A 25,172-nucleotide genomic window follows, 5' to 3' on the forward strand; every position below is an offset into this window, starting at 1 on the left:
AGAGTTAAAAAAAAAAAAAACGGAACTAGTAAAAGATGTGAAAAAAAGAAGAGAAAAGTAGAACGAGAACACCCACTATCCTTGGGTATTATTATAAGTTGCAATACCATCATCCAGTATGCCCAGATTAAACCATTCATGGTCCAGAGCGTCCTTTGCGGTAATCCTTTTTGTTGGGTCGAACTCAAACATTTTCCTGAGTAGATCGATGAACCAGTACCAAAACAAGAAAGTTTCCTTATCGAGTTCATCAGTAGTTGAGGAAGAAGAGGAATGTGTTTGTCTTTTCCATGCCAATTTCGAATTTATCAAAGACCAGTTTTTCTCCGGCGGTAGATTCCAATTGATGCTTAAGCTATCGCCGTAATCCTGTTTCAAGACCTTTGAGATGTAAATATCTAAGCGATCACATGACTGCAAGACCCTTTTCATTGACTTTTCGGTGGTTATGGTATCTCCGCGTTTATTTTTTTCAGGCCATTGTAAGCTTAAAGTTTTTCTGTCGAAATGCTTTATCACCGTTGAATTTAGGTCTGATGGAGAGTTGCCCAATTTATGTTTAGATTTGTAAAACATCTTATCAATAATGTCTGTGGGGAAAGGGGTTCCATTGATTCGTTGCATCATAGCCATATGTTCTAGATTTTCATGAATGGGGTAAAGAGATTCGCCAATAACCAGTTCTACTAGGACACACGCGATGGACCAAATGTCGCAGGGGAACGACCAGCCCAAGCCAAGGACAATTTCCGGGGCTCTATAGTGACGAGTGGATATTACAGGAGGATGATATTCGTAATGGAAAATTGCGCTACCGAAATCAATGATTTTGATTTCTGGATTTTTCAAGATTTTGCGCTTCCCCTTACTGGCTTCACGGCGTCTCTTGCTTAGCGACTGTACGGTTTTCAAAGGCAATTTTTGAGCAATATGGGTTTCGTCACAAATCAGGATATTTTCTGGTTTCAAATCCGTGTGTATTATGCCCAAATCGTGCAAGAAGCAGACAGATCTGATTAGCTGTCTGGCAATGGCCTGAATATGAGAGCCGGGGAACCTGGCAATGCCGTTGGAGCACATAAAATCGTAAATGGACCTGCCGTATAGATCTGTCACCAAACAAATGTGATTTTTGTAATCGAAGCACTCCCTTAGCAAGAGGCACTGGAACTGACCTTGAGGGTCATTATTCAGGATAGTCTGTAGAATTCTTAGTTCTGTTTTGGCGGCTTCTCTATATCTATCTACAGCCCTTATCACTTTTACAGCCACGTAATTAGGTTCATACTTGTTATCGATGCATTTAAGTACTTTACCAAACGTGCCTTGGCCCAATAGGTCCTTCACAACAAAGCGGCCGCCACTGCCAAATATGTCGTTTTCCTGGTAAACGTAGTGACCGTCTTTGTCCGTTTTGAAATTTGATTTATTGGATGATGCGCTTTCTGAAGAGCCGTTTGATGTAAATTTCCGTAGTGAAGAACCAATTTGTTTCTTGAGGTTGGATTGAGGCAGGGAAGCTATTTGTGCTGGTGGGTTGGAAAAGGGAGAAGTGCTGTGAGCAATCGTGAGATTCACTGCCTTGTTGCCCTCCAGAGTCTTTGCACACGACCCCGTTAGATGCAACAGCTCATTTTCAGTTTGCGTTACTCTTGGCACGATAGCGTTGGTTTGATCAGGAACATTAAAATAGTTCGATTGGTAGCTCAGCTTCGATAGAGGCAACTGAGGCAGTGAGATGGTTCTTTGCTTCTTGAATTTCTTTGGTGTCGTGATATACGTACTATTGCTTGTAGCTGCGGTACCGCACCCTGGATTATTTGAAGTAACAATATTATTGTTGTTATTGATACTGCTGCTACTAGGCAGAATCAAAGGTGACGAAAACTGAATTGGCTGCTCTTTGATAAAAATGATGTCATCGTCAGCATCCTCGTCCACTCGACTACTGTTATGATTATTACTGTTATTGATTGTGGTGTTAATGATACGCGGCTCCTCGTCTAGTTCTATGGCATTTTCATTGTCCAAGAACAACTGGTGTTGGTGTTGCCGAGGACGGAGCGGATTGTCTGCTTGATTCAGGTCTAGACTGTTCCTCAGATTGTCTGTTAGAAAAGAATTTTGCCGAGCAAACATCTCGTCCAGCAGCTTGTTTGTGCGCGTTTCTTCGAAATTATCCAAAAAGGTCTTGTTAGAGCTTGTATTGTTAGCAGGGCCCGTAGTAGTGGAATTATTCATATTTGCTCTTGAACGTTTTCTAGTGCCAATTTGAATATTCTGTGACATAACTAAGGTACGCGGAAGATAAAGCAATAATGAAGAAGAGCAGTATGCGTGTAGATTAGTCTTTGTTGTGCTAAATCTTCGACTTGGTAAATACTATGTTTCTTTCACTCTTTTTCTGTCTCCCACTTTGTTTCCTTTTTCTTTTTCTTTTTTTTTTTTGGGTTTGCTTGCTATCTGGCGCAGTATTTCGTGAATATAATATCTATTTAGTTAGCGTAAGCACGAGGAGTTACTGCACTGTTTCCTTTCACTTGGTGGTGAGGTAACAATACTTTGTAAATCCGGTAGATCTGGGAAGTAAATACTAAACTTTATTCTAATATAGGAACTTCATAATATAAAATCCAACGCACGATGCTAGAGATAAAAAAAGAGGGTGGGAGATGTGGAGCCAGGATTCAAATCGAAAATCGTAATCGGAAACTAAACCAGCATTGCAACCGGGCCATAAGCCATATCGTTAAGCACGCCAAAGCTTTTTCCCTTCGCTGTGTGTTTCCTCGCAACTTTAACTCCGGCCACTCACTAAGCCAAGGCGTGAGGAGAGAGACTAAAGCTTTGTGGAAAACCGCCCAATCACGCTGACCCCTTTGGCCCGTTTGCCGCCCCCTAGAAAAAAAAGAAACGGACGGGCCTGGGCCCGCACAGCCTCGAGCAGGGTCACTTCGCGCCATATCGGCGGCTATTTCAAAAAAAGAAGTTCTTTACCAGTTGTTGTAGAAAGTATGATATTACCAACAGCGTCTAGCTTTTATTCGATATTCCGATGTGGGCGGCTATTTATTATCGGTGGCGTCTTTTATGGTTTTACCGTTGTTGCCTGGAGCATCCTCAGGAAGACCTAAATGTGACCATTCATCGTAGTCCATCAATTGGTGGTCCATCCTGCACCGCAGGTAGTCCTTTGCCAGTAGTCTACAATTCATTGCATTTTCGTTCTGCACAAGCTGCATACATTTGAGATACTCTTGCATGTACTTGGTGCATTCGCCGTCGTGGTCTAGCGGGAACGAACCTCTCTCGGGTGGAGTAGGTCTCAATGCGCTCAGCGAGCTTCCTGGGTTCCCTGACATTGGATTCTTGTGTTATGTTTCGTAAAAGATACTTTGTGTGTAGTGGGTGCGTTTGCTTGTTTTCTTGAAGTATAGAAGAAGGAAAGAACGGAAGAAAAAATTTTTTTCCCTCTTGTTCGCTTTATTTGGATTTTCTCGTTTCTCAACTCCGCGAATTTGAGCCCTTTTCTTAGACCCCGGAGAGAAGATGCAGAGATGTAGTAATAAAAGCTTTTTATCCAAAAAGCTTTTAAGCTGTTGTTTTAAAAAAGGTTAAATGGGCGCTTTAGAGATCGGGTAGTGGGCAAAGCCTGCGATAAGAAAAGAGGGAGCGTGCTACTTGACCGGGAGCAGCAAAATGGGCGGCCCGAGCCTTAGATCATACTCATCGCCGATAAGAGTCAGCTTGGTAATAGAACCGCTGGTGCGTAAATGAGGCATAGAACTTATTATCGTCTTAAAAAACTGCCCAAAAAAATATTTTCCAGGTTTCTTGAAGAGTAATCTTGTTATGTAATTTTTTTTTGCCTGTGGATTGTATAAGGGACCAGAGGCGGTCAAAAACGCAAAAAGCGGCATGGTAGGCGAAAATACTAGGACGATTACTACTCAACTGACGCGTCAACTTAATATTGTCCTGGTACATAACCGAACCATCCCAGATGCGCTGTAAGTACTGTTTAAATGTATTTTAATATGTGCATAGAGCGTGTAAATTATGGCGAGCTATGGTTTCCGAATTGTCGGACTGCTCATAGCCCTTGCTTTCGGAATATTAGAAGTGGTCTGGCGGTAAAGAAAGTGTGACATATGTCAGACGTTGAGACTTATATGTGTAAAGCTAAATATAATAATTCAGTTAAAATAAAAGTGGGTGACAGGAAAAAATTAGAAATGTTGAAAATTTTTTTACCTTCACTCGCTACATAAAAACGTTGGAGGAGACTCCTTCATGGTCTTAATCTCTTTGGATCTCTTGGGAACAATGAAGCTCTTCTGATATTTTTCAAATCCAAATAGAACATAACAACTCTTTCCAAACCGATACCACCACCGGCGTGTGGAGGACACCCATAGCTGAAGCCGTCACAGTAGTCCTTTAGACCTGGGTCCTCAGGAGACAAACCATGGGCTTTCATCCTTTCTTGTAATAGAGCATGGTCGTGGATACGTTGTGCACCGGACAAGATTTCTTCACCCCTCATGAAGAAATCATACGAGTTAGAATACTTAGGGTTGGCTGGGTCGGGCATTGTGTAGAAGGGACGGATCTCCAAGGGGAACTTGTCTAGGATGTAAAAGTCGGTGTCGTATTTGTCGCGAACCAACTTACCCAAGAACTTTTCATTTTCGGTACTCAAGTCTTCAAAATCACCAATTTCCTTACCGGCAGCTCTTAGCATTTCAATACCTTCTTTGTATGTTAGACGAACCATCTTACCATCTTTAGGTAACTTGAATTCTTCAACAGGGTATTGCTTACGTACCAACTCAATTTCATGAGCAAATCTCTTGGGCAATTCACTGAAAATAAACACAAACAACTCACTCAACGTGTCCAAAACTTCGTGGTAATGTTCTTCGAAAGCCATTTCCATGTCCAAACCAGTAAACTCGGTCATGTGACGGTGGGTGTTGGAGTTTTCAGCCCTGAACACAGGCCCGATTTCGTAAACTCTTTCAAAGTCGGCCACAATCAATTGTTGCTTGTTAAATTGTGGAGATTGAGCTAGGTAGGCCTTCCCTTTGAAGTATGTCACCTCAAACACACTGGAACCACCTTCACTTGGTGCACCCAACAGTTTTGGTGTGTGTACTTCGGTAAATTTCTTTGTGGCCAAATATTCTCTGAACAACTCACAAACACCAGCTTGAATCCTGAAAATAGCTTGGTTGGTGACGGTTCTCAAGTCAATGACACGGTAGTCTAATCTGGTGTCCAAGTTGACCACGGGCAAACCTGCAGCTTCAGCTTCAGCTTCGGAACGGGAGGCATCTTCCAAAAGGATTGGCAATGCTTCTGGAGTCTCGGAAATGGTATAAATCTTGGTAATGTGAATTTCCAGGTTTTGCACAGTAGCAGACTTGATTGGCTCATCTACCTTCTTGACAATACCTCTGACAAGGACAATGGACTCCAAATTCAATGAACCAGCCCATTTGACCATGTTTTTGCTGATGGTACCTTCCTTGTTGGCCTTTACTAGACCTTGGATCAAGGAAGCTTGTTGCCTTAAAGTTAAAAAGGCCAATGTTGCACCTTGTTGTCTGGTGTTGTGGACTCTTGCCCTGAAGAGGACTTCTTTGTCGCTATCCTTAGCCTCATCCAAGTCAACAAACTTGACACGCTTCTGACCAGTTCTGTCAGAGTCACGAGACTGGATCAATGGCAACTTACCGTAGTTGTCCTTTGCGGTGTCTTCGGCAGCGGCTTTCTTTTCACGGGCTTCTCTTTCAGCTTCCAACTGGAGAGCTCTTTCCTCCTTCTTTCTCTGTTTCTCTTGCTCTTTCTGCAATTTCTTCAAGGCCTTCTTGGACAATGGCTTACCATCTTCCCCAAGAATAACTTGAGCAGGTTCTGCGGATTCTTCAACAGCTTTGACAATATTTTCGTCTTGAGACATCACGTAAAATGTTTCTTTTTTTCTTTTACAATTAACCTTAAGAGGCCGTTCCAGCCAATGATCGAAAACTTAAACAAATCGGTTGTCTTGCTTCATCCTTATATGACATTAAATAATTTTTCATTTCTTCTTTTTTCACGAAAATGCGTCATAAGGTACTCGTCACTGATGATTTCATAGACAATAAAGCAACAGCACAACGTAAAAGAGTTCTTATGGATGAGTCCCAATCCTATTGTTTTCTGTAGCCTAATGGTACAAAATGTGACGGTAATAGAATATATACTTTCATAATATCATAGGAACATCTTCAGCTTGGCCTGTCTCTTTGAGAAACAAAAACTGCATGTGCACAATTACTGCAGATGAACTTCAAGGAAACATATGTCCTGCTTGGAGGACCAGAAGCAAACCATTCTAGCTGTATTTGCAACGCTTTTGTACCAAATGTACGTTATTATGTTATGTCGTCAGTGTAGATATATTAGATTTACATGCGGCTGTACCGCATCATTGGAAAATAATGTCTGCAGGCTCGCAAAATTTAAGGGTTCCCTTCTACAATAGTAGTCAAAATTGCTTTTTTGCATATAACAAAGTGAAAAAAAAAAAAAATATGAGAGACATATCTAAAAGACATATATAATCTGCCACCAGAATGAGTTGCACTGCGTCATATGCCGGCATGACAACTCCGGTGAAGGATAAGGAAGGCCACGGGATTCCATGCTTACAACCTATCGATGTAGTGGAATGTACCTATCAATATTTTACAAAATCACGGAATAAACTGTCTTTAAGGGTAGGCGATTTGATTTACGTACTCACTAAAGGTTCTAATGGCTGGTGGGATGGTGTTCTTATCAGACACAGCGCTAATAATAATAATAATTCGTTGATACTAGACAGAGGTTGGTTCCCCCCTTCTTTTTACACGGTCCATTCTAAACGAACTACACGGGGTGCCTGACATCGGTAATGAATTGGAAATATTTCAAGCGGGTCTTAATCTTAAACTGGAATTATCAAGCAACCCAGTGATCTTATCATTGGAAGACTTTTTAGACTGCTGTCGCGATATTGAATTCAAGGAACAACTGGCTTGGTCACCTACTCCCGTCCACGAAAGGAAAGGCTGCTGTGAGCTGCTGTACTATAACCAGGATTTAGATGTTTATTGTCGCACGTTACCATATTTACCACAAAATCAAGTTGAAACCGTGAACGACTATTCGTCTTTTCCTGCAATATCGAAGATAGCTGGTAAAAAGATGCCTATAACGTCAAGCCCCGATCTGTTCTATCTCAATGATTGTGATGTCGTCTATTGGTATGACCTCACTCGCTTAGTGTGTCATTATGTTAATTTAACAGAGCGCGACCTATTGGCAAATGAACGGGAAAAGTTTCTAACTTCCTTGGATTTATTAACAGCTCAAATAACCTATGTTTATATGCTTTTCAGGAATCTCCGTTTAGTTGAAGATAGTTTCAAAAAAACCCTCAAAAAACTAATTTACACCTTGTCTAGGTTTTCAATAAATGCAAATATTTGGTTTCATTCCACATTGTTTGAAGAAAGAGAAGCCATAGCCTCCCAGAAGGATCCAGAAAGAAGATCCCCTCTTCTACAGTCAATCCTAGGAACCTTCCAAAAATTTCATTTTCTACTGCGTTTACTACATTTCCTCTCAAATCCTAACGAACTTACAATACTGCCTCAATTGACTCCTCGATTTTTCAAGGATTCTTTCAATACAATTTCATGGAATAACCCGTTTTTGCGTAAGCGTCTCAACCAGCATATGTCCCATGACCTACCGAGACAGATGATTAAAGCCGTTGCTGGTGCTTCAGGAATTGTTGCGGAAAATATTGATGAAATTCCAGCTTCCAAACAGGGCACTTCATGCTCGTCAGAAACGTCTCACCATTCACCATCAGCCCCGTTTCAAAGAAGGAGAAGAGGTACCATTTTCTCTAATGTGTCAGGAAGTTCCGATGAGTCTGACACCATATGGTCCAAAAGGAAAAAACCATACCCGCTAAATGAAGAAACTCTAAGCCTTGTAAGGGCCAGGAAGAAGCAGCTTGATGGTAAACTAAAACAAATGATCAAAAGTGCTAATGAATATCTCAGTAACACGGCTAATTTTTCAAAAATGTTGAATTTTGAAATGAATTTCAAAACCTACGAAGAAGTAAGCGGAACAATTCCTATAATTGATATTCTGGAAAACCTAGATTTAACTATTTTTCTAAACTTGAGAGAGTTGGGAGATGAGAATAGAGTTTTTGACGAAGATGTCGCTATTGATGATGAAGATGAAGAGTTTTTGAAACATTCTTTATCATCCCTATCGTATATCTTATCCGACTATTTTAATATGAAGCAATATTTTCATGATGTAGTAGTGAAATTTATAATTGTCGCCCAGCATTTGACATTAGAGGATCCTTTCGTTTTCTCGCCAATGCAAAACGACTTGCCTACCGGTTATTATGAACCAATGAAACCTTCATCCTTGAATTTAGATAATGCCAAGGATAAGAAGAATGGGAGCCAAAATACTGATATCCAAGAGGAGGAAGATGAATATGAGCCAGACCCGGATAGTCTTATTCTCTTCCACAACCTCATCAATCAAGATTCTGATTTCAATGATTTAAAGTTTTTTAATCTCGCCCACGTTTTTAAAAAATCCTGTGATGACTATTTTGATGTGCTTAAACTAGCCATTGAGTTCGTGAATCAATTAATTCTAGAAAGAGAGAATTTGTTAAATTATGCTGCTAGAATGATGAAAAACAATATCACGGAATTGCTATTGCGCGGGGAAGAAGGCTATGGGTCCTATGACGGCGGTGAAACTGCCGAAAAAAGTGACACGAATGCTGTTTATGCAGATTCAGATACTAAAGACAATGACGAATGGCGTGACAGCCAAGTCAAATTACCGAGGTATTTGCAGCGCGAGTATGACAGTGAACTGATTTGGGGCTCTAACAATAGGATTAAAGGTGGTTCTAAACACGCACTGATCTCTTACTTGACAGATAATGAAAAGAAGGATCTATTTTTCGATATTACTTTTTTAATCACTTTCAGAAGCATCTTTACTACAACGGAGTTTTTAAGCTACTTGATTTCGCAATATAATTTGGATCCACCAGAGGATTTGTGCTTTGAAGAATACAATGAATGGGTGACGAAAAAGCTTATACCGGTTAAATGTAGGGTGGTTGAGATTATGACAACCTTTTTCAAGCAATATTGGTTCCTGGGCTATGATGAGCCCGATCTTGCGACCCTAAATCTGGATTATTTTGCGCAAGTAGCAATCAAGGAAAATATAACAGGATCTGTGGAATTACTAAAGGAGGTCAATCAGAAGTTTAAACATGGTAATATACAAGAAGCGACTGCACCAATGAAAACGTTAGATCAACAGATCTGCCAGGACCATTACTCGGGCACTTTATACTCTACCACGGAATCCATTTTGGCCGTCGATCCAGTTTTATTTGCCACTCAATTAACGATACTAGAGCATGAAATTTATTGTGAGATAACCATTTTTGATTGTTTACAAAAAATTTGGAAGAACAAGTATACAAAATCGTATGGGGCTTCACCGGGTTTGAACGAGTTTATCAGTTTTGCCAATAAACTGACAAATTTCATATCCTACTCTGTTGTAAAGGAGGCTGATAAAAGTAAGCGCGCCAAGCTACTCTCTCATTTTATTTTTATCGCAGAATATTGTAGGAAATTCAATAACTTTTCTTCCATGACTGCAATCATTTCAGCATTATATTCTTCACCAATTTATCGTTTAGAGAAAACCTGGCAGGCAGTTATTCCTCAAACGAGAGATCTATTGCAGTCACTGAACAAGTTGATGGATCCCAAGAAAAATTTCATAAATTACAGAAACGAGCTGAAATCTTTACATAGCGCTCCCTGCGTACCGTTTTTCGGCGTTTATTTATCTGATCTAACCTTTACTGATTCCGGAAATCCGGATTATCTTGTCTTGGAACATGGTTTAAAGGGTGTCCATGATGAGAAGAAATATATAAACTTCAACAAAAGGAGCAGACTTGTTGATATCTTACAAGAGATCATATATTTCAAGAAAACACATTATGATTTCACTAAAGATCGGACGGTAATTGAATGTATATCAAATTCATTGGAAAACATCCCCCATATTGAGAAACAATACCAATTATCATTAATTATTGAACCAAAACCAAGAAAGAAAGTCGTTCCGAATTCCAATTCGAATAATAAATCACAAGAAAAATCCAGGGATGACCAAACCGATGAAGGAAAAACATCCACTAAGAAAGACAGATTTCCAAAATTTCAATTACATAAGACAAAGAAAAAAGCTCCCAAGGTTTCTAAGTAACGGCGCCGTATGTTCGATTTCCTTCTCTCGGTGGATTAATTATTTTGTTTGTTTTCTCCTGTTATATTATTTATTGATCACTATAGTAAACTATGTCCGTCATCAAGCCCGACGGCTGCTATCCCACAATGTTGATCGTATTGTTTGCCTAGTTTATTATATATTTGCTTATTTATAGCATACCATAATATTTAAATGCCCTCAAATTTTTGGCCGTAGCGACATCGCGATAATTCCAATTCCCTTTAAAAAATTGCGCCTGAGTATAAGTTAATTCAGCCAGTTCTCCAAATTAAAATCGCATACTCCTGAACCTATCAACAGATTGTCCTCGCATACTTTTCTATACCAAGGTCTCTTCTGAACATATATTAGCAGTGGTTAATTTTAAAGAGATCATAAAGAAAATTTTGTCTAAAAAAGATTAATATAAAGACAATGTCTTCACTAGAAGTGGTAGATGGGTGCCCCTATGGATACCGACCATATCCAGATAGTGGCACAAATGCATTAAATCCATGTTTTATATCAGTAATATCCGCCTGGCAAGCCGTCTTTTTCCTATTGATTGGTAGCTATCAATTGTGGAAACTTTATAAGAACAATAAAGTACCACCCAGATTTAAGAACTTTCCTACATTACCAAGTAAAATCAACAGTCGACATCTAACGCATTTGACCAATGTTTGCTTTCAGTCCACGCTTATAATTTGTGAACTGGCCTTGGTATCCCAATCTAGCGATAGGGTTTATCCATTTATACTAAAGAAGGCTCTGTACTTGAATCTCCTTTTCAATTTGGGTATTTCTCTCCCTACTCAATACTTAGCTTATTTTAAAAGTACATTTTCAATGGGCAACCAGCTTTTCTATTACATGTTTCAAATTCTTCTACAGCTCTTCTTGATATTGCAGAGGTACTATCATGGTTCTAGTAACGAAAGGCTTACTGTTATTAGCGGACAAACTGCTATGATTTTAGAAGTGCTCCTTCTTTTCAATTCTGTGGCAATTTTTATTTATGATCTATGCATTTTTGAGCCAATTAACGAATTATCTGAATACTACAAGAAAAATGGGTGGTATCCCCCCGTTCATGTACTATCCTATATTACATTTATCTGGATGAACAAACTGATTGTGGAAACTTACCGTAACAAGAAAATCAAAGATCCTAACCAGTTACCATTGCCGCCAGTAGATCTGAATATTAAGTCGATAAGTAAGGAATTTAAGGCTAACTGGGAATTGGAAAAATGGTTGAATAGAAATTCTCTTTGGAGGGCCATTTGGAAGTCATTTGGTAGGACTATTTCTGTGGCTATGCTGTATGAAACGACATCTGATTTACTTTCTGTAGTACAGCCCCAGTTTCTACGGATATTCATAGATGGTTTGAACCCGGAAACATCTTCTAAATATCCTCCTTTAAATGGTGTATTTATTGCTCTAACCCTTTTCGTAATCAGCGTGGTTTCTGTGTTCCTCACCAATCAATTTTATATTGGAATTTTTGAGGCTGGTTTGGGGATAAGAGGCTCTTTAGCTTCTTTAGTGTATCAGAAGTCCTTAAGATTGACGCTAGCAGAGCGTAACGAAAAATCTACTGGTGACATCTTAAATTTGATGTCTGTGGATGTGTTAAGGATCCAGCGGTTTTTCGAAAATGCCCAAACCATTATTGGCGCTCCTATTCAGATTATTGTTGTATTAACTTCCCTGTACTGGTTGCTAGGAAAGGCTGTTATTGGAGGGTTGGTTACTATGGCTATTATGATGCCTATCAATGCCTTCTTATCTAGAAAGGTAAAAAAGCTATCAAAAACTCAAATGAAGTATAAGGACATGAGAATCAAGACTATTACAGAGCTTTTGAATGCTATAAAATCTATTAAATTATACGCCTGGGAGGAACCTATGATGGCAAGATTGAATCATGTTCGTAATGATATGGAGTTGAAAAATTTTCGGAAAATTGGTATAGTGAGCAATCTGATATATTTTGCGTGGAATTGTGTACCTTTAATGGTGACATGTTCCACATTTGGCTTATTTTCTTTATTTAGTGATTCTCCGTTATCTCCTGCCATTGTCTTCCCTTCATTATCTTTATTTAATATTTTGAACAGTGCCATCTATTCCGTTCCATCCATGATAAATACCATTATAGAGACAAGCGTTTCTATGGAAAGATTAAAGTCATTCCTACTTAGTGACGAAATTGATGATTCGTTCATCGAACGTATTGATCCTTCAGCGGATGAAAGAGCGTTACCTGCTATAGAGATGAATAATATTACATTTTTATGGAAATCAAAAGAAGTATTAACATCTAGCCAATCTGGAGATAATTTGAGGACAGATGAAGAGTCTATTATCGGATCTTCTCAAATTGCGTTGAAGAATATCGATCATTTTGAAGCAAAAAGGGGTGATTTAGTTTGTGTTGTTGGTCGGGTAGGAGCTGGTAAATCAACATTTTTGAAGGCAATTCTTGGTCAACTTCCTTGCATGAGTGGTTCTAGGGACTCGATACCACCTAAACTGATCATTAGATCATCGTCTGTAGCCTACTGTTCACAAGAATCCTGGATAATGAACGCATCTGTAAGAGAAAACATTCTATTTGGTCACAAGTTCGACCAAGATTATTATGACCTCACTATTAAAGCATGTCAATTGCTACCCGATTTGAAAATACTACCAGATGGTGATGAAACTTTGGTAGGTGAAAAGGGCATTTCCCTATCAGGCGGTCAGAAGGCCCGTCTTTCATTAGCCAGAGCGGTGTACTCGAGAGCAGATATTTATTTGTTGGATGACATTTTATCTGCTGTTGATGCAGAAGTTAGTAAAAATATTATTGAATATGTTTTGATCGGAAAGACGGCTTTATTAAAAAATAAAACAATTATTTTAACTACCAATACTGTATCAATTTTAAAACATTCGCAGATGATATATGCGCTAGAAAACGGTGAAATTGTTGAACAAGGGAATTATGAGGATGTAATGAACCGTAAGAACAATACTTCAAAACTGAAAAAATTACTAGAGGAATTTGATTCTCCGATTGATAATGGAAATGAAAGCGATGTCCAAACTGAACACCGATCCGAAAGTGAAGTGGATGAACCTCTGCAGCTTAAAGTAACTGAATCAGAAACTGAGGATGAGGTTGTTACTGAGAGTGAATTAGAACTAATCAAAGCCAATTCTAGAAGAGCTTCTCTAGCTACGCTAAGACCTAGACCCTTTGTGGGAGCACAATTGGATTCCGTGAAGAAAACGGCGCAAAAGGCCGAGAAGACAGAGGTGGGAAGAGTCAAAACAAAGATTTATCTTGCGTATATTAAGGCTTGTGGAGTTTTAGGTGTTGTTTTATTTTTCTTGTTTATGATATTAACAAGGGTTTTCGACTTAGCAGAGAATTTTTGGTTAAAGTACTGGTCAGAATCTAATGAAAAAAATGGTTCAAATGAAAGGGTTTGGATGTTTGTTGGTGTGTATTCCTTAATCGGAGTAGCATCGGCCGCATTCAATAATTTACGGAGTATTATGATGCTACTGTATTGTTCTATTAGGGGTTCTAAGAAACTGCATGAAAGCATGGCCAAATCTGTAATTAGAAGTCCTATGACTTTCTTTGAGACTACACCAGTTGGAAGGATCATAAACAGGTTCTCATCTGATATGGATGCAGTGGACAGTAATCTACAGTACATTTTCTCCTTTTTTTTCAAATCAATACTAACCTATTTGGTTACTGTTATATTAGTCGGGTACAATATGCCATGGTTTTTAGTGTTCAATATGTTTTTGGTGGTTATCTATATTTACTATCAAACATTTTACATTGTGCTATCTAGGGAGCTAAAAAGATTGATCAGTATATCTTACTCTCCGATTATGTCCTTAATGAGTGAGAGCTTGAACGGTTATTCTATTATTGATGCATACGATCATTTTGAGAGATTCATCTATCTAAATTATGAAAAAATCCAATACAACGTTGATTTTGTCTTCAACTTTAGATCAACGAATAGATGGTTATCCGTGAGATTGCAAACTATTGGTGCTACAATTGTTTTGGCTACTGCAATCTTAGCACTAGCAACAATGAATACTAAAAGGCAACTAAGTTCGGGTATGGTTGGTCTACTAATGAGCTATTCATTAGAGGTTACAGGTTCATTGACTTGGATTGTAAGGACAACTGTGACGATTGAAACCAACATTGTATCAGTGGAGAGAATTGTTGAGTACTGCGAATTACCACCTGAAGCACAGTCCATTAACCCTGAAAAGAGGCCAGATGAAAATTGGCCATCAAAGGGTGGTATTGAATTCAAAAACTATTCCACAAAATACAGAGAAAATTTGGATCCAGTGCTGAATAATATTAACGTGAAGATTGAGCCATGTGAAAAGGTTGGGATTGTTGGCAGAACAGGTGCAGGGAAGTCTACACTGAGCCTGGCATTATTTAGAATACTAGAACCTACCGAAGGTAAAATTATTATTGACGGCATTGATATATCCGACATAGGTCTGTTCGATTTAAGAAGCCATTTGGCAATTATTCCTCAGGATGCACAAGCTTTTGAAGGTACAGTAAAGACCAATTTGGACCCTTTCAATCGTTATTCAGAAGATGAACTTAAAAGGGCTGTTGAGCAGGCACATTTAAAGCCTCATCTGGAAAAAATGCTGCACAGTAAACCAAGAGGTGATGATTCTAATGAAGAGGATGGCAATGTTAATGATATTCTGGATGTCAAGATTAATGAGAACGGTAGTAACTTGTCAGTGGGGCAAAGACAACTACTATGTTTGGCAAGAGCGCTGCTAAACCGTTCCAAAATATTGGTCCTTGATGAAGCAACGGCTTCTGTGGATATGGAAACCGATAAAATTATCCAAGACACTATAAGAAGAGAATTTAAGGACCGTACCATCTTAACAATTGCACATCGTATCGACACTGTATTGGACAGTGATAAGATAATTGTTCTTGACCAGGGTAGTGTGAGGGAATTCGATTCACCCTCGAAATTGTTATCCGATAAAACGTCTATTTTTTACAGTCTTTGTGAGAAAGGTGGGTATTTGAAATAATGACATTGATTATTATATATGAAGATATAGAACATTTAATGCGCTGCAATATGTACGGTCACGCCAATTCTTTTTCTTTCTATATGCTTTCTAGTAACCCGGGTAATCACAAATGAAGCTAGTAGAGATATAACTAAATACAACTTAATTTTAACCTTATGTTGGATTGCTCAAGCAGTGTTCGAGAAAGACAGCGGCAGACAGATAGAAATGAGCTCAAATGAAGAGGTATTTACTCAGATAAACGCAACTGCGAATGTGGTTGATAATAAGAAGCGTTTACTTTTCGTGCAAGATAGCTCAGCACTTGTTCTAGGGCTTGTTGCAGGATTTTTGCAAATCGAGTCAGTCCATGGGTTTATTTGGTTCCTGATTCTGTACAACTTGATTAATGTCATTTACATTGTTTGGATCTGTCAACTTCAACCAGGAAAGTTCTACCAAAGCCCACTTCATGACATTTTTTTCGAATCGTTTTTTAGAGAGATAACTGGTTTTGTCATGGCATGGACATTTGGATACGCCCTAATCGGATGAACATATAAGAACTACTTCTATAAACGGTTAGAAACAGGCTTGATTTATTATGTACAGTAAATATAATGTTATTTGTGTTTTTTTTTTTTAAATTTTTTTAGTTCCTTCTATGTAAAAAGACATGACAACAGTATTCTCAGTCAAATGATTTCAAATACACAATGTTAAATTCTCTATCTGTTGCAGAAATAAGAAGAGCGTAAGAGCGCAAAGATTTTTGCAGAAAAATAGAGATGAGGTACAAAAAGTAGGTAATGGAAAAAAGCAAATAATGAATATAGGGGAACATAAATGTTATGGACAAGAGTAGATATCAAAATAAAACAAAATAAAATAGAGTAAGTGAAAGACAAATGGAGGAAAAAAAAAAAAAAAAAAAAAAAAAAAAAATAGTAAAAAGTGAAAGGAGAACGATGATAACACTAATCACACCTCCGCATTTTCAACCAATGCTGCAAGTTTCTCAACACTGGCTAAATGTCTATTTCCTAGGGAGTTAGATTTGTTTAGTTTATCCAAATATGCTCTAATGGCAATGACGATCAATTTCTTACCCTCACCCTCAGAGACATTAACTAATTTTTGAATCACATAGTTGGCAAATTGATCCTTGATCATTAAAATCATTGGAGAATCGTCTTCCAGATTCAAAGCATGATTTTTGTCTCTTGGTAAAATCTTAGAAATTATTAAATCCTTCTGATTTTTAGAGCCATAAAGAATAGATTTTTCGACCACGTTGGAGGCAAATTTATGTTTAGAGTATTCGACAACATTATTGGCCACAGTTTCTATGATTTCCTGTTTGATATCGACCATTTCCTTATTGGTGAACTGATCTTGTTGCAAAACATATTGAATGACATAGTTACCATATTGGTCTTGAATTAGATATGGTATGAAATCTTTCAATTCGTTTAAAATGCTTTCCTGATCTTCGCTCGAACCAAATTCTAACAATCTTTGAATGACCCTACAGCCGTAGGAGTGGGTAGATAGATGGTAAATGTGGCCAGTTAAAGAACTTAAGATAAAAGGTAATTTTTCGATAGGAATTGTTTCGATGGCCTTTTGAATTACGTGATTACCGTTCTGATCTTTGATCATTTGCAAAACGGAGTCAGATAATTCCAGGACTAACTCAATTCTTTGATTGGAATCAATATATTCTAACGCCTTTTGAATTACACGACATGCGTACATTTGTAGAGATAACTGTTTCATGTTACCTTTAAATTGATCAACCAAAGTATTTTTTTGAATTTTGCTACCAAATTCAAAAAACTTCTGAATGACGTAATTACCAAATACATCGTTCGAAAGCTCAATGGCGTCATCGCGAATTTCATTGAATATGACCTCCTTTTCTGAGGCTGGTGAGGTGGCCAACTCGCGCTGAATGAACCGTGAACCATGTTGATCTTTGCAAAACTCTAAGGAATGGCCAAAGATGTCTTTTAGTGACATGTTCGAGTTTGAATTTTTGTCAGAACTACTGTTTCTTAGTTGCTCTAACAACGGCGATCGATGATACGTTTGCTGCTGTTGCTGTAGACTTTGAGAATGAGGATGAGAATGAGAGTGAGATTTATGGTTGTTGGCCGTTGACTCATTAGATTTGGAAGAAGCATTCTTTTTAGAGGTATTCTTTGTGGGTATAGAATTTTCTAGATAAGGATTTGCCTGTTTGTTGGCGTTGTTGGAGTTATTTGCAGGATGATTCTTGTTATTTCTTTTCTTGAAGGTTTTTTCGTCCTTGGGCATTTTGACAGGTATAGGATTTGGAGTAGGGTAGTAAATATAAGGATTCTCCTGTTGCTGTTGCTGTTGTTGGTCTTCTTGTTGTTGTTGTTGTTGCTGTTGCTGTTGTTGCTGGGGAGCAGAGAGTGGTGGAGGTGGCATAAACATCATTGGGTTGGGGTAGGCAAACGGGAACGGAGAATTGTTTGGAGGGGACGAAGGTGAAGAAACAGAAGAAGGTCTGTTTGCCTTCTTCTTTTTCTTACCATTTGAGTCTTCGGTGTCTTCATTTGCTGGAATCTGTACTGAAATCATCTGGGAGATGAAATTTGAAGGAGATCCGATCAAGTAGTTGGGGAAGTTTTGGTAATGAGGGCCCTGATGAAACTGATTGGGTGGGAAGCCGTTCATGTAGGGGGGGAAATTGTTATTTGCAGGCCCATCTTGTTGGTTAGGAAGCGCGACATTTGTGGCCCCAACAGCGGCTGGATTGTTACTAGGTCTAAATACTGGTGTGTTGGCTACGTTCCAGATATTTCTCTTGGGGTAATGAGCATTTTCGGACTCTAAAGACGCAGATGAGCCTGAATTTGAACTGGAGTGGTAAAGCGAACCACTGTTAGTAGTGTTCCTATTCAATTTGTTGAAGTTTTTGTCAGACTCGACATTTTGCTCGAAAGTATTCTGTGTGTCTAAGCTGGCGTTAGAGACGCTTTTTGATATGAATTGGGACTGAGTATTGACAGCGTCGGGTCTATCTTGAGATTCCAGTTCCCTTGTACCGTCAATCAAAGATTTTCCGAACTTCTCAAAAAACCCTTCCCCACCAGAGTTGTTGTTGTCATTGCCATTGTAGTAAACGGGACCAGCAATGGAAGCTGAATACTGGCCCAGAAGATGGTTGACCTTGTTGTTTTTCCCGAGATTAGCCGCAGTATGATGAGTATGATAGTTATTGTACGATGCGGATGACAGGGAGGCAGTGTCGGTTGATCTGTACTGGTAATAATTGCCGCCGTTACCAAAAAACTTTTTCGAGTTCGTGGAGAATGGCGGAGCAGTACCAACTGATAGGGCGGTTTTCTTGAAGATCGGTGAAGATTCACTGGAACCGTGAAGCAGCAAGATCTCTGAATCTACTTCATTTGCCGTGGTGAAACTCGACCTTCTGAAGCCGCCAATTTGCTGTGATCCAGCAGCACCGCCGTTCACAATGCCGGCCGCGGCGGCCTGACCGCCGTTGTTGTTACTATGGGACAGGGCGCTTAAAGAAGAAACTATGGATGCGAGTTCCATATCCATATCCATATCCATGTTCATTTCCATTTATACCCGCAATATTGCGTTATTCAGAAGAAATTTAAATGCGTAGTTCTTGTTTGTTTTCTTGTTTGCTTGCGTACTTCTATGCTTATAGATATATCAGTAGCAAGGAAGTTTCCTTTTCACCGCCTTTCAATGTTCCTATCTTTTTCTTATGTTTCTCTTTAGAGACCAGATGACCAGAAAAAAATTAGCTAAGCAGTGTTATACTATTTACAGTAGATATTCAAATATGTGCAGGCACCACTTATTTTTCTTTTTCCTTCTTTTCTTTGTTTTTTTTTTTCTCCTATTCATCAAGCTTCATACATCCAATATACATTCTCAAGTGTGCTAATGGTACATTTGGGAAATTATCTTCCTCTCTCCACAATTTTTAGAAGGAAAAAAGAAATGCAGTTCAGGGTAACAGAGTGCGCAATTACCGTAGATAGCGATCGGATGTTTATCTTTAGCCCTCTTTTTCTAGCTCAAACCCCGGCACGAATTTTTTAGGTCTTGCTGCTCTGCCCTCGGGCACTTTTCTTCGAGAAGTTCTGGGGCGGTCTGATCGGGAAAAAACGTTCCCTTTTCGGACGTATCGCAGGCAATGTGCAAAAGCTTATTATATACGAGAAAAGAAACGCGAAGGAACGAAAGAAGATGAAAAAAATGCAGCGATAAAATGATATTGTGGTTAATCTAAATTTATATATATATATATATATACATATATATATAGAAATCTATTGTTATACACAAAAATACTTATTTTTTAATATAGATGGCTGCAGATAAAGTAATAGTTTTATATATAGGTATATTTACTGCACAATTCACACGATGGGTGTTTCTGCGGTGTTGAAAAGAGCTAGGAATTTACTAGCAACGTTCATAGTCTGCTGTTTTATGGCAGTAGTGCTTGTTCTGGCGCTGGCACACCATTTTATAAATGAGCACAGAGACACTAGGAGTTCATCGACCCAAATCGAAGTTGATGACGAAAGTAAAAGAAACGTACACCATGACCATGTTCTCACTAGAACCAATGCATACGCGACGCCATACCTCGATCTGGAACATGACAAGAAAAACGGTATCGTCTACGATCATACAAGAACGGTTGTCCGTAAAAAGAACCACGAAGTGGGGTCCTCGTCACTGCATAAAAACCTTTTTCACAAATTTTTGACAAAGCTTATTTTTAGGTTTATCGAGAAGGAAAAAGTTACCGAAGGCGTAACGCAAGGAAAGTTCAATAATAGTAGCAATGAAATTGCCAATCATGAACCGGTTTTTGAAAAAATTCCTGTACAGTGCGACAATCCATTACAGAATCTAATCTTATCGGAAGACTTGACATTAGTTGCGGATCTTAATTATTATTTTAACCAGTACAATATTCAAATAGAGGAATTTAGATTGGAGACCGAAGATGGGTTTGTTATAGATTTGTGGCACTTGATACCAAAATATAGAACGACAGATTCTGACAAGAAGAAGAGGCCACCCATTTTGATGCTACATGGCCTTTTGCAAAGCAGTGGTTCGTTCGCATCCAATGGTAGAAAATCTCTGGCATATTTTCTGTATCAATCCGGTTACGACATATGGTTAGGGAATAACAGATGCGGGTTTAGGCCGGAATGGAACGAAGCGAAAGTACCGACACTAGCTTCCAGGTGGGACTGGGACCTTCGCGAGATGGTTAAGTACGATCTGACCCTTTTGATTGATACCGTGTTAGCTAAGACGCAGTTTGAAAAGCTTACTTTGATCTCGCATTCTCAGGGCACTACACAGGGGTTTATGGGCTTGGTCAACGAAGATAAGTTTTTCCCTCCCGGTTCGGGATCTAAAGAATCTTTTTTCACTTCTAAGATCGCAAACTATATTGCCTTGGCCCCCGCAGTGTATCCTGGTCCCTTACTTAACGAGAAATTGTTTGTTAAGCTTATGACAAAGGAAATCGAAAATCCCTGGTTCTTTGGTGAAACGAGCTTTTTTGAGATAATGATGATTGTAAGAAACTTGTGCGTTGGTGAGAGCTTGTTCTCCTTTGTTTGTTACACCATCTTCAATTACCTGTTTGATTGGAACGATACCCTTTGGGATACCGCATTAAGAGATCGCCATTTCCTGTTTTCGCCAGTCCATGTTTCAGTGAAGTTGATGCAATGGTGGCTGTCACCCGACCCCAACAAGGTAAGTTTTAAATTTGGTTCCCATAAGATGTTCCCCGACAATGTTAAGTGGTTTTCAGACGCATCAAAGGCCCCAAATATCTACTTGTTTGTTCCAAAGCAAGATAGATTGGTGGACGGAGAAAGACTAATCAATCATTTCGTCAATGTGGAGTCGAATGTCAACTACAAGATCTGGTACATTGATGAGTATGCCCATATTGATGTCCTATGGGCACATGATGTCATAGAGAGAATTGGTAAACCAATTTTACAGAATTTGAACAACTATTACTCCAAGAAGCCATCCAGCGCCTTTGAAAGTGATTGTTCGGACACAGAGGTGGAAACGGAGCTGGAAATGGTTGCTGAGAAGGCTTGAAGAGGAAGCATGATATATAGGTTAATATAAATTATACTTGGGAATACATAGATAGAGGGCTAGTAAATTTTTAGTTTTTAATTGTTCTTTTTTTTTGAAGTATTGTGTCACAAATTGTCGGGAGTTGGGACATCACCGTGCATAACGATACATTTTTTTGAAAAATTTGATATTGAAAAAAAATCGATGAGTTTGAATTACATTACAGTTGTATAAAGCAACCGCATTTCATTAACGTAGTTTGACTCGCGAAGATAAGGCGTTAAAATGAAGATTAAGACCATTAAAAGAAGTGCTGATGACTATGTCCCTGTTAAAAGTACGCAGGAATCTCAAATGCCCAGGAATTTGAACCCTGAATTGCATCCTTTTGAAAGGGCACGTGAATATACTAAAGCTTTGAATGCCACCAAATTGGAAAGAATGTTTGCTAAACCCTTTGTGGGTCAGTTAGGATACGGTCATAGAGATGGTGTTTATGCTATTGCCAAAAATTATGGTAGTCTGAATAAATTGGCTACTGGTTCTGCAGATGGTGTGATTAAATACTGGAACATGTCTACTAGAGAAGAATTTGTTTCCTTTAAGGCGCATTATGGACTCGTTACTGGTCTTTGTGTGACACAGCCTCGTTTTCATGACAAGAAGCCAGATTTGAAGAGCCAAAATTTTATGTTATCTTGCAGTGATGACAAAACTGTCAAGCTATGGTCAATAAATGTTGATGATTACTCCAATAAAAACTCCAGTGATAACGACTCCGTTACTAACGAGGAAGGTTTGATTCGTACTTTTGACGGTGAATCTGCATTTCAAGGTATCGATTCGCACAGAGAAAACTCCACGTTTGCCACAGGTGGGGCCAAGATCCATCTTTGGGACGTTAACAGATTGAAGCCAGTTTCCGATCTATCATGGGGAGCAGACAACATTACTAGTTTAAAATTCAATCAAAATGAAACAGATATCTTGGCCAGTACTGGTAGTGATAATTCTATTGTTCTTTACGACTTGAGAACCAACTCCCCCACACAAAAGATTGTTCAAACAATGAGGACGAATGCTATTTGCTGGAATCCAATGGAGGCCTTCAACTTTGTAACTGCCAATGAAGATCATAACGCCTACTATTATGATATGAGGAATTTATCACGTTCATTGAATGTATTCAAAGATCACGTCAGCGCAGTAATGGATGTTGACTTTTCTCCTACGGGGGATGAGATTGTTACTGGTTCGTACGATAAGAGTATCAGAATATATAAGACGAATCACGGACATTCGAGAGAAATTTATCATACGAAGAGAATGCAGCATGTTTTCCAGGTTAAATATTCCATGGATTCTAAATATATTATCAGTGGATCTGATGATGGGAATGTTAGGCTATGGAGAAGTAAAGCTTGGGAGAGGTCTAATGTCAAAACTACTCGTGAAAAGAATAAATTAGAATATGACGAAAAATTAAAAGAAAGATTTAGACATATGCCGGAGATCAAAAGAATCAGTAGACATAGACACGTGCCACAAGTCATCAAAAAGGCTCAGGAAATTAAGAACATTGAGTTGAGTTCTATTAAGAGAAGAGAAGCTAATGAAAGGCGTACTAGAAAGGATATGCCATACATTTCCGAAAGGAAGAAACAAATCGTTGGTACCGTGCACAAATATGAAGATTCAGGAAGAGATAGGAAAAGAAGAAAGGAAGATGACAAACGTGATACTCAAGAAAAGTAGTTATTCTGTTTTATGTTGTCTGTATATACACATATGTACAATATTTGCATTTTTTTAATTTTTAATTCACATGTATTTGATAAATGTTCACGCCAGTCCCGTTAAATTAAAATTACCATTTTATTAGATTATGAATTTATATATGAATACATTGTGTCGTAATGGTAGAAGAAGTTGAAAAAAAAAATGTCAAGGGACAGCATGGGTACAGTGTGTTGAGCCAAAAAAAAAAAGAAAAAAAAAGAAAAAACTTTTTGTTCTCTGGTTCTTTTCTTCATCTTCTTCATCTTCATTCTTTGGTAGCGGGGGCCACAAGAAATTCGGGCGAAAGTGCTCATTATATTGTTACATCCAAAATTTTGCCCACATCCAGTGAGGTTTTCACAGAAAGGTCTTCTAAAAGAGGAATAATATCTAATAATTCGTTATCATGAGTATCTGAGAACCAGGACGAAATCGGTATTGCATGTTGGGGATGAAAAATATAAGATGCCGGAGAGTTATCGAGAATGATGATATCTGATAACGGCCTTCCAATCTGGGATAAGTTTTTTATATAGTTTCCTTCATAGTTATAGCAAGCCTCTCTGAATAATCTGTGATGAATGACTTTATCTGTGTCTAATATATCAAGCAAAGGATCACCGTATCGAGAGACACTAGCCGTGAAGACTACAACCTCGAATAATTTTCCGACTCTTTCCAAAAATTCTTCCACACCAGGTCTTTTAATGACATAGACATTGTGTACTTGGTCATCTATTTCCACAGACAAAACAAAATCCGCAGATCGTAAGTATTTGAAAGAAGAGTGTACCAAGGTTTCATCCAGGTCCAGTATTAGGCATTTCTTGCCCTTTGTACTTTCATCTTGTGGGGGGAGCAGAGTGTTGTAACCTGGTGCATGATACTGGCCCTGCTGCAAAAGCGTTAGATCAATATATTCTTCATCTTCATCGTCTTCGTCGTCGGCATCGTTGGAAGTTTCACTGGCTTGAGAGCTGCTACTTACCCTACTCAAATTCATATCTTGGATAAGATGGTCAGACGATACTTGTACAGTAGGCCCTCGCTGCTGCGACTGCGACTGCGACTGTGACTGTGACTGTGACTGGGGTTGTGGTTGTGGTTGTGACTGTTGTTGTTGTTGCTGCTGTTGTTTTTTCTGCCTGGAAGTATCTTTCACAGCATCTCCTTTTTCCTGTACAATGCCACGACTGCGACGGTTATCTTCATCGTCGATCTCTTCATCTTCGTCAACCTCGTATTTTTCCTCGTAAAGATCATCTTTACTAATTCGCTTCTCTACTTTTGTCATATTATTAGTAGTAGTGGCGGTGACGGCTGCAGTCGGCGACGATGGCTTCTTTTTTTCATTATCGTTCGTGCTTATCCCAGATTTACCGGTGGATCGTTCAGTGGAACTGAAAGTAGCGGCTGAATTTGTCTTAGAAGGAGGAGAGTTTGTCTGATGTACGCCACGGGTTCGGCTTTTCGTGTTGGAATGTTTAACGCTTCTGTTTTTATTGAGAGAACTGCTCTGTTGTTGGCGATAAGCAGAATTGGAATTGGATTGTGTCGTCTCGGAAGAGCAGCACAGTATTGACGATATGAAACCCATACTGTTTTGCTACTTATTGTTGTTAAAGCTTACGAACACGAATGTAGGCAAATAAAAAGCTTGGATAAACGCACAATGAAAGGGGAAGTGCGATTGATTATGCTATAAGGAATGACACGAAGAGAGCAGACTATAGGCTAGGCAGGCGATAAAGGAAGGAGTTGTACTT

General features: G+C 38.8%; 9 protein-coding genes and 2 pseudogenes across 11 annotated transcripts; 6 read left to right on the forward strand and 5 right to left on the reverse strand.

Moving 5' to 3' along the window:
- Window positions 1-75: 75 nt before the first annotated feature.
- KNS1 (serine/threonine protein kinase KNS1) lies at window positions 76-2,289 on the reverse strand (the record flags this gene model as incomplete). Its single annotated transcript, NM_001181839.1, has 1 exon — window positions 76-2,289. The coding sequence occupies one exon, from the start codon at window positions 2,287-2,289 to the stop codon at window positions 76-78; it is 2,214 nt and encodes a 737-aa protein (NP_013081.1).
- A 776-nt stretch (window positions 2,290-3,065) lies between these two features.
- On the reverse strand, window positions 3,066-3,362 carry COX19 (Cox19p; the record flags this gene model as incomplete). The annotated part of the gene is made up of 1 exon (NM_001184338.1): window positions 3,066-3,362. One exon carries the CDS (start codon window positions 3,360-3,362, stop codon window positions 3,066-3,068), a length of 297 nt encoding a protein of 98 aa, NP_013082.1.
- Window positions 3,363-4,291: 929 nt separating this feature from the next.
- Window positions 4,292-5,965, reverse strand: DPS1 (aspartate--tRNA ligase DPS1; the record flags this gene model as incomplete). The annotated part of the gene is made up of 1 exon (NM_001181838.1): window positions 4,292-5,965. The coding sequence occupies one exon, from the start codon at window positions 5,963-5,965 to the stop codon at window positions 4,292-4,294; it is 1,674 nt and encodes a 557-aa protein (NP_013083.1).
- A 658-nt stretch (window positions 5,966-6,623) lies between these two features.
- On the forward strand, window positions 6,624-6,935 carry YLL017W (annotated as a pseudogene). The gene has a single exon.
- A 301-nt stretch (window positions 6,936-7,236) lies between these two features.
- Window positions 7,237-10,383, forward strand: SDC25 (annotated as a pseudogene). The gene has a single exon.
- A 438-nt stretch (window positions 10,384-10,821) lies between these two features.
- Window positions 10,822-15,501, forward strand: BPT1 (ATP-binding cassette bilirubin transporter BPT1; the record flags this gene model as incomplete). The annotated part of the gene is made up of 1 exon (NM_001181835.1): window positions 10,822-15,501. One exon carries the CDS (start codon window positions 10,822-10,824, stop codon window positions 15,499-15,501), a length of 4,680 nt encoding a protein of 1,559 aa, NP_013086.1.
- A 210-nt stretch (window positions 15,502-15,711) lies between these two features.
- EMC6 (Emc6p) lies at window positions 15,712-16,038 on the forward strand (the record flags this gene model as incomplete). The annotated part of the gene is made up of 1 exon (NM_001181834.1): window positions 15,712-16,038. The coding sequence occupies one exon, from the start codon at window positions 15,712-15,714 to the stop codon at window positions 16,036-16,038; it is 327 nt and encodes a 108-aa protein (NP_013087.1).
- Window positions 16,039-16,464: 426 nt separating this feature from the next.
- Window positions 16,465-19,104, reverse strand: PUF3 (mRNA-binding protein PUF3; the record flags this gene model as incomplete). Its single annotated transcript, NM_001181833.1, has 1 exon — window positions 16,465-19,104. The coding sequence occupies one exon, from the start codon at window positions 19,102-19,104 to the stop codon at window positions 16,465-16,467; it is 2,640 nt and encodes an 879-aa protein (NP_013088.1).
- An 819-nt stretch (window positions 19,105-19,923) lies between these two features.
- Window positions 19,924-21,645, forward strand: YEH1 (sterol esterase; the record flags this gene model as incomplete). The annotated part of the gene is made up of 1 exon (NM_001181832.1): window positions 19,924-21,645. The coding sequence occupies one exon, from the start codon at window positions 19,924-19,926 to the stop codon at window positions 21,643-21,645; it is 1,722 nt and encodes a 573-aa protein (NP_013089.1).
- A 267-nt stretch (window positions 21,646-21,912) lies between these two features.
- Window positions 21,913-23,382, forward strand: SOF1 (rRNA-processing protein SOF1; the record flags this gene model as incomplete). Its single annotated transcript, NM_001181831.1, has 1 exon — window positions 21,913-23,382. One exon carries the CDS (start codon window positions 21,913-21,915, stop codon window positions 23,380-23,382), a length of 1,470 nt encoding a protein of 489 aa, NP_013090.1.
- A 337-nt stretch (window positions 23,383-23,719) lies between these two features.
- Window positions 23,720-25,003, reverse strand: PSR1 (phosphatase; the record flags this gene model as incomplete). Its single annotated transcript, NM_001181830.1, has 1 exon — window positions 23,720-25,003. One exon carries the CDS (start codon window positions 25,001-25,003, stop codon window positions 23,720-23,722), a length of 1,284 nt encoding a protein of 427 aa, NP_013091.1.
- Window positions 25,004-25,172: the final 169 nt, after the last annotated feature.

This window comes from Saccharomyces cerevisiae, chromosome XII (genome assembly GCF_000146045.2).
Source record: "Saccharomyces cerevisiae S288C chromosome XII, complete sequence".
NCBI classification, from domain to species: Eukaryota; Fungi; Ascomycota; class Saccharomycetes; order Saccharomycetales; family Saccharomycetaceae; genus Saccharomyces; species Saccharomyces cerevisiae.